This window comes from Triplophysa dalaica, chromosome 2 (assembly GCF_015846415.1).
Source record: "Triplophysa dalaica isolate WHDGS20190420 chromosome 2, ASM1584641v1, whole genome shotgun sequence".
NCBI lineage: Eukaryota > Metazoa > Chordata > Actinopteri > Cypriniformes > Nemacheilidae > Triplophysa > Triplophysa dalaica.
The window spans coordinates 6,757,576-6,766,782 of NC_079543.1; the positions used below are offsets into that span (position 1 = coordinate 6,757,576).

Here is a 9,207-nt window from a genome sequence, read left to right on the forward strand (position 1 = left end):
CAACTCTCACAATTAAAACCTTCATGTGAATTAAATCAGCAATAATAATAAAAACTACACACATTTTACATTGACAACAATAATACATTGACAACATACCTCTGTGAGTTTTTGATGTTTTTTAGTCTTAAACCAATACCCAAATAATCCAATTAGCAAATAACTTCAGTAAGTACATAAGGTTAAGGTGCTTACCCTCCTAGATCTTTTTGAAGTAACTTCTGGAAGTCCTAAGGGTGTCTGATCTCTCTTAGATGAAGAAAGTTGTCTGTCTGTGATTCATCTGTGGTGTGAGATCTTATATAAAGCAGAGGGAGGGATTTGTAGTCATACTGCTTAACGTTTCTATGCAGTTCATTCATGTCAACTGCTCTATAAAAAAAATCCCCAACAAAAATGTGCGAGAATATGTGCCCAGTGATGAGGGTCCAACAATTGGGTTGTTTGGTTCAAAATAAATCAGTGTTTCTGACCAAACTTTATTCACAGATATATCGTACTTTACAAGGTTATTTCCATGTACAGTACAGAAAATACATATCACAGATCAAAAAAGTTATTGTAAAAATCCATGCACGTTAGCACTGTATATAATACACATTAACAGAAAAAAATAACTCTGGAACAGTACATGTATAACATTGCAGCAAAATGAACCATGTTAAAAGGTTAAAATAAGATGAAATTAATAAAACACATAGATTCCACTTCACACAGGATTATGTGTGAATGATAAAAAGAGTAAAATTAGATGCTGAGGTGTATGTGTATGGCTCCAGAAATATAAACAAGTAAGTGTATATCAGAGATGATCACATTGTGTATTAAATATTTACGCCATTACAACGATCACATTAGCAAAATTAAAACGAAATACTTCGTCGTCTCCGAGACTGTATGAGTAAAGAAATATTTAAATACAGCTTCTATACAATTGTACACAAAGTTAACTGTCCTTTATTCACATTATATAAATACCAAACATCTGTAATTTTCTCTATGCATTGTAGTTGAAACTGTACAAAACATGATGATGTTTGTCTAGCAAAACTATAAGTCACCGCTTCAAAATTTGACCCACGATCCCACAGTCCTTCATAACAACTACACGCAAAAAAATAAAAACAGACGGTTATGGAAAAGGCACAGAAAAATCTACTAGTTTGTGAAATGGTCCTCGAGTTGCATTGCAAATTAATGAAACAGCAACCGCAGATCTGGATTCAAATTTGTTCTTAAAGATGAAAATTTATGCTACAAACTAGAGACGGTTATTTAGATGTGTTCATGCACAAGGAATGTGCAAAAAGGTTTTATAGACAGACTCATTATGAACCAATGAAAATGCATAGTCAACAGACAAAGATCAATGGACCGCTGCTGAAATGTGCTTGTGTCATATAATTACAAAGGCAGTGACACCCTTTACGATAATAACGAAACCTTAAAAGATTCAAAGTGCTTAAAATTCCTGTTATGAAACAAAGTTGTTTTGAGATTCCATTAGAGAGAACGGGCCTGGATTCTACAATGAGAAACAAGGTAAACTATTTACCGTACTAATTATACAGTACCATGACATTCACATCAGAGTTATCAAGCGTTGTGTGTCTGTGAACAGAAGCCGAACAGGGGTGACCACGTAACGTCTTATCACTGAAAACTTAAAGCAAGAATCTGAAAGGACAAACTGAGAATGCAAATCTGTGATGTTCCTCACCTGCGTTTTAAAGATTATTACAATGTTTGTTATGTGTTCAACGCAAAACAGTTTTTCAGCATAATACTGACGCTATCAAGATATTATACATTTTGAAACCACACACTTTTGAGTTGTGGCCTTTATAGTTTTTTAATGTGTCCCTCAATATGTTGTTTTTACGAAATATTGCACTTTTGTCTGTTGGTTGTTTCCCAGTTTAGGCAAAGCGGCCACTGGAAACGAAACTGCGGCTGAAGGAGAAGCTGACATCTGAACTCTTGTGTTTGCCCCACGCACCGAATGGCACCACCATGGAAGTGCTGTTGTCTTCAGATCCATACTGAAGAGCCTGAAAAACAAAAAACAGTGTCAACACAACAATTCACATAGTCCAATCAGATTCAAATGTGGATTCAAGAGATGGATACCTCTTGAAACCTGCAGACATGTACATAATTAAACAACACACACATGTATATGTTTATTATATACAGTCGTTAGAAAATCACACGATTTCCGACGAAAAAACAGAGCTGTGTAGCTATGTCATCTAACCTGCTCAGAGATTCGTAGCGCCGCCTCTTTAGGGTCGTGACACTGATTGATGACATCACAGATCTCTTGACTGTTCATGATGAAGTTGACACCATCGGTAGTGAGGGCCAGAAATGCGTCGTGCACATGATTTAACTGAAACAAGTATGTACATCACACACAAAAATAGAGATATTTTGCAGTTCGGTACATTTTAGTACATCAAAGCCAATTAAACAATGCAAAAAACAGCTCCTCTCACCAAAATCCTCTTGGTTTCTGGTTCAGCGATGACACCTGTTCTTTTAAGGTCGAAATCGCCGATGCTGCGCGTCATGGCCAGCCTTCCGTTGACGTTTGGTTGACCCAGACTGTTCCACGTAATAAAACCTCCACTTTTACGTATCCTGCCAAAACAAACATCACGATCAGACAAATCGCTCTCCCATGGCTTGTTTTAATATGTCCCCGTAGCGCCAATTAATCCAATCTTACCTCTCCTTCTCATCCTTTCTTTCAGGTGTGTGGTCCACGGTGAGCTTGAGAGCCTTGCCTTTGCGGCACAGCATGGCACGGCTGTCCCCCACGCTGCCCACCACCAGCTCGATGCCGTCTCTCAACAGGGCCACTGTGGCCGTGGTGCCTGCGCTTAATAAAGAGGCTGAAAAACAACAGAGATGGAGGCAGTGTGGTTACTGTCTATGATGTTTTAAGACAGTTTTTCACACACAACAACTTGAACAGAAATGTATTGTTATTAAAAACACCCTATAGTATTTTGTCCTGTTCTGAAACACTGACCAAAACATCAAATTCTGCACAAATATATGCGACATGCGCTCTTGCTTAGGGAAGTGAGTGCCTGATAACTATAAAACAAGACATTGAAGGAATTTTGAGAGGACATTATATATTCAAGAAGTCAAGGCAAGCAGGTCTCACAGCATTACTGACTTAAAACATTGTAACGTTACACATTATAAAAGTAAATAACACTGCTTAGGCAAAATGTTACGCTTAGCCTAGAAAAGTACAAAATACAATTCTCTTCATGATAAAAGCCAATTTTTTCAATAAGAATTATTATAGCATCTTTTAAGTCATATATATAAATATATATACACACATGTAAATCCATACAAATGGACACAAAAAGCTAATCGTGTTTCTCCAGCAACCAACACATGAAGGAGGAACAGAGTAAACAACAGATAAGAAAGAGAACGAGAGAAAGAGAGAGAGAAAGTTGAGGAACCTTCCAGAAGTCCACGCAAGGACCCGCTGGAGCAATCTAGCCCTCCGGTCTCCATAAAGATACCGCAGACCTGTAGCTCTTATAGGGGGTTAGCTGGGTCCGAGGCTGTTGTGGATATAACACGCACACACAGGGCAAGATTGGACATGTCACGCAGCAGCCCACACTAGCAGGCCGCATACTACATTTACCTATCATAACCTTAGTCAATCTGTCACAACAGCATTTATTATCCTTAGCAAAACACATGAATCTAACAAAAGCAAAAATTCTAGACAAATGAAAAAAGCTCAGTATAAAAAGTGTGAATGATATATACTAGGGGTGGGATTGTTCATATCAAGATATAATGTGATTTCAAATTATTCTTCATGTTTACCAACAACAGCATAGAAGCATGAATGTTTTTTTTTTTATAGTGGTTTAGTGACATACTGAAATAAGTGAGGCATCTCAGCAGATTTCTATTACATTTTCTCTTAAATGCCTAATATTTATGACAACATTGGTTGGATTGGATGTTTTCTTAACGTTTGTTTAGCCTCATAGTCATTGGCTAAATCTAAATTGTAGAATTTAAGGGAATAAAAACATGGCAGCTGTGAGATCAGTGTAAACACACCTTTTATAAAATACAGTGGTGATCCAAAGGAGGGAATTTTTACAATATTTGCTATTAGCCCCAAAGTTAAAGTACGGTACAAAATAAAGTAACACTACACACTAAAACGAAGAGTAATTATGTATATATTTAAATATATATATAAATGTTTATAAAAAAAAAAAGCTCAATGGACATAAGGCATACACTGATTACAATTTCATACGTATATATAACAATAATTTCCTATATAATAATATTTCTTCTGATCTGAAGTAATATTTTGGAACAATATTTTCTTCTGGCTCTCAACTCAAAAACCTTTATTGGGTGTAATTTTTTACAGGCCCAGGGCCCAACTTACGACAAACCAAGCAAAAAGGGAAGGGCAAAATAAAGCCCCGCTCTACATTTTTTTCTAATTTCAGAAGCCGATTCACGATACGGAAAAGAAGTCAATCGCAACTTCTGTTTCATGGTGGCTTTAATTCTTCTAAAACCTTTGGTTTACAAGACCTGCATCTAATGAAATATCTGAATTTTTCAAAATTGGCCACTAGTGTGATATAATTGTGATTTGTTTACATTTTTGTGAATCAGAGTCAAGAATCAGTAAATACATTTTCGGTCACACTTCAGTATAGGGGGCAATTCTTGCAATTAACAAAGCATTAACACTCCTCAATTAACTCTTAATTTGTTGCTCGTTAATAAATAGTAAGGTAGTTATTAGGTTTAGGGAATAAGGAATATGGGTAGGATTAGGGAGCTAGAGTATGGTCATGCAGAATATGGACTTTAAAAGTACTAATAAACAACCAATATGCCAATAATAGGCATGCTAATAACAATTGCCCCCTATACTGAAGTGTAACCCAATTTTCATCACCCCTAATATATACTTGCAGGTGCCATCCAATATAAAATGAGAGAACTTACAGAGCCAAGGAGACATCCGTGAACCATAACAAAAAAAATCTACTTTGCTCTCTATTAGGCATCATTTTATGAAAACAATATAACTTCAGTGTTCAGTTCGCAAACATTTCCTTGGCTTTGTTCTCTGTATCCTAAAGCATCAATGCAAAACTTATAAAGCAACGGAGACTTCTCAAACTACAACTGAAACACTGAGAATATTAGATATTAAAAACAAATTTAAGTAGCAGGCATGCTTTCAAAAATCATGTGAATGCCATGGAACCTACCATCTGCAATGAAGTGAAGGTGCCGTGCTAATGCTTTGTCCACCTCAAGAAAAGCTTTGGTTAAAACAAACTCCAAGTTATCCTCTTCTTCGGCAATTTTTCTAAAAACAATAATCAAATTCATTAGAAGCTGTTGGTTATGTCATATATACAGACGGTCACATTTTGCGACTTTTTAACTACCATTGCGACTACCAGACTGATCAATATATAATTATTGCCATGTTATACTGAGCAACGGCGCATTCAGTCACTAATTTCGTCTCCCTTCGTTCAACTTATCGCATATCTATCAGTGCCCCCACCCCCAAAACGTAATGCGCGGGTGTAAGAGGCACATGTAAATGCTACGAACACCGACAGAGCAAGAGTGAAGCGCTCAATCTTGCAATTCAAATATATCTGAGAATACAAGAATTTCCCCGGCTAAACTTTGAACTTTAAGCTCTATACTATTGTATATGGAGATGGTGGTCTAGTGGGTTAAACCACTGAACTGGTAAATCAAAGGTTGGTGGTTCCATCCCAGCAGCCACCACCAGTGTGTCCTTGAGCAAGACACTTTACTCCATGTTGCTCCAGGGGGATTGTCCCTGTAATAAGTGCACTGTAAGTCGCTTTGGATAAAAGCGTCTGCTAAATGTAAAATGTAAATGTATAAAGTTCTCTTACGATACTGCAAAGCATGTATAACGTAATACATCAACTTAAGTCCTATTTATTGGCAAGTCGCTATTGATAAAAGTGTGTGAAAAGTGTATTAGCTTTCATGAGGACTATTCACTAAAAGCCTTCAGGTCTCGCGTGTTATTAAAGTTATGGAAGTGCACAGGGAGTCAAGAGTACAAAATACTTTGAGTTCTCTTTCACGCCTTCTTACTCTGAAATGGACATATGAACACAAAATTCCCATAGTAACAAGAATGGTTGTAACAGTAGAAACAGTGTGTTCCAGTATAGTGCGCGTGCTGTTAAGCGGGTAGCAGTATAAAAAATAACTTTGTTTATAATGTTCATCAAACAACGGGCTCAAAAAACACTCACTGATATTAAAGGAATTGTTTTCTTTCATACGAGTTGTTCACAAAAAATATAGGAAGAACGTAGCTTTATGAAAGATGTGCTTTAAATATGGAAAAGTGTTGAAAGAGAGTTTACATATACAATAAAAAATATGGAATCATTAACAATGATTTGTATTCATTTCTTATTGATTTATAACATGTCTAATTGCTTAATTAATGTATGAAACACATTCGAATTTTAGTGATTCTTCATTTCTGACCTCACCCCGTGAGTAAATTTGGTGCTACCAAATTAAGGGCTGGTGCCACCTCTCTCAAACGTGAGTCTAGAGTCCTGAAACATTATGGACATCATATTACTCATTACTCTAAAGCGTGTAATCATTTAAATAGGTTTAAAGGTGCAGTGCTTTATCTCATTAAATAATTCTAAGATTAGCCTTGTTATTGTAAGAATGCAGATTGTGTTGCGTCACCAAAGAGGTCTAGGTCAGCGGTTCTCAATCCTGGTCCTCGCGACCCCCTGCTCTGCATATTTTGTATGCTTCTCCTACCGCTTCGGAGGTTTGTTTAATACGCCCATAAGAGCCCTGCGAAGTAAACATCACTAGATATTCTGCCATAAATCCCGTTCGAAATGTGGATAATGTTGCGCAAATCTCAAAATTACGGTTAAATTACCCTTCAATCTTCCGTAGTAAGTTTTGTTCTTCGTGTTCTTAAATTAACGTCAGCCGATTTCATGTGTGCAGGGAGTAGAGAGCAATGAACACAGTTCAGGGAACACTTCAATCGGAACGCGGTTCATTCATTAAGCTCTCTTCTAATGAGCTAGAGATTTAAATCAGGTGTGTTAAACAAGAGAGATACACAAAATATGCAGAGCGGTGGGTCGCGAGGACCAGGATTGGGAACCGCTGGTCTAGGTGACCACTATCATGGAAAGGTGTTTGTGGTCATATAAAGATTTTGGTGAACTGTCAATTATTCCTAAAGACTGATCCTTACTTAATATAATGCTCCATGTGCTTGTGACAAAATTCGGCAGCTTCTGCCCCTCCATGTCCGTCGAACACTGCAAAGTACATGATATTGTCCGTCATATGAGACAGCTGGTATTGGTCTTCATTTTCCTTCCGCTGACCGATCAGAGAGGCGCAGCCCACCTTGGACAGGCTGACTTTGGGAATAAGTTTTCCGTAGCGGATGCTCGACGGAAGTAAAATGGGCGCATCGATCCGGTTGTCCCAGATCCCAAACGAGTCCCAGGTTGTGGGCTTGCCGCTGCTGTCCGGATCAAATCGGGAGTTGCTGGATCGGACGGATGATGGACAGTGTAGAGACCGCCTCGGGTCTTTCTGGTGAGCGCCAGTCAGACCGAGGGCAGCCCTGCAGCAGACTCGAGACCCGCTGAGCGTGGCATATCGCACAAGAAGGGCAACTGACATGCTCAGCGAATGGGTGGTCCAGAAATACAAGAAAAACAGTTCGGAATGTCCTTGCAAAAGGGACAATTCAGCGTGGAACAATGTTCTTAGTGGGTGTGTTTGATTAGTCTTGACGTCTGAAAGAAAAAACGAAAAAGCAAGTTAGTTATACGCCCTGAGGACTGATATTCTCTTAACATACTGATCGAAATGTCAGTGAGTGACGTACAGCACGTACCTTTGTTTGTGTGTCAAAAACAAGTTCACTAGTTGTTTAAACACTAAACAGAGAGATCACTGCCCCTCCCTTCATCATTCATTAACATTGCACACATCTGCATAAAGCAGGCATACAAATTCTAGGTCGGAGGACCATTCGATTTCAATACACATTTTCATGAAGGATGCCTTTACTGCCCCTCCCACTTGAGTTCCCCACTAACCACATTACAAGTTATGTGCCCCACCCCCTACTTAATTCACACCAGATTTCTGACACAAAATCACATATAATGCACGTTGACGATGCTGTTATGATCATTTTAAAGAAGAATAACTGAAATGAAGACCGCTAAATGGCAAGATAAATAAAGTTACGTATCAACAAACATGACGCAACACTCCGCTTACATAAGTTCATGCTAGCAGTACATTCAAACAGCTTGCTGTAAACACATTTTTAACATCCTTCATAACACACAATGCCTAAAACAGACGGTTATCACACCATCAAGGTATTTATTTGTTTTAATTGGTGGTAAACATAAGCATAGATGAACATTAACCATCAAGTTGTGTCCTTGAGCGCTCGCGCTCGCGCTGCTAGCAAACACGATCCACTTACCCGCCACAACAAAGCACGTTAGCTTCACCTTTATATTCCATACATACCTTTAGTGTAATGATAGCGACATACGTCGTTCGGTTGGTGTTTCACGGATAACAGGTTGATATCATGCGATTTTAAACCGTCAATAATCTTACAGTCGATTCATTTGAGCTGCAGTAATACATTAACGACCGCCTCAAAAGGGAAAAATACCAAAACCGTGAACCAATCAGAGCCATCGGTTCCCCGCTCGCTGATTGGGCACACCTCTGCGATTGACAGTGATTTAAGCCAATGACACGGAGCTTCTCTTCTCCACTCGAGTTGTAAAAAAGAGCTCAAATGCAAACCTTATTAAAAGCCTACATATTTCTCATCCTTATCGTAAATGTAATAAGGACGTGAATTGATATAATTTAATTAAAAAAAATGATATAAAACGATATAATTTTTAAATCATTGAAAATACGAAATAGTAGCATACATTAAAATGTCGTCATAGATATTCATAATGGTTAATTATTAATTCAGGCAATCAAACTATCGCAGCAATAACTTGCACTTAACCAATAGGCAGAAGTATAAGTAAGTTATCTTAAGTATAACTTTGAAGGAAATACATTTTT

The 9,207-nt window shown here is 37.9% G+C and overlaps 1 protein-coding gene across 2 annotated transcripts; it reads right to left on the reverse strand.

The window, feature by feature from the left end:
• Positions 1 to 459: 459 nt before the first annotated feature.
• On the reverse strand, positions 460 to 8,796 carry ppm1kb (protein phosphatase, Mg2+/Mn2+ dependent 1Kb). 2 transcript variants are annotated; one of them, XM_056732496.1, is made up of 7 exons: positions 8,644 to 8,796; positions 7,334 to 7,889; positions 5,301 to 5,401; positions 2,732 to 2,897; positions 2,499 to 2,643; positions 2,258 to 2,392; positions 460 to 2,051 (listed from the first exon to the last, which is right to left on the reverse strand). In XM_056732496.1, exons 2-7 carry the CDS (start codon positions 7,771 to 7,773, stop codon positions 1,920 to 1,922), a joined length of 1,119 nt encoding a protein of 372 aa, XP_056588474.1. In that variant the 5' UTR covers positions 7,774 to 7,889; positions 8,644 to 8,796; the 3' UTR covers positions 460 to 1,919. The 2 variants fall into 2 exon arrangements, with proteins under 2 accessions (XP_056588474.1, XP_056588483.1); XM_056732505.1 differs by lacking the exon at positions 8,644 to 8,796 and having other exon boundaries at positions 7,334 to 7,400; positions 7,492 to 7,620.
• Between the last annotated feature and the right edge of the window lie 411 nt (positions 8,797 to 9,207).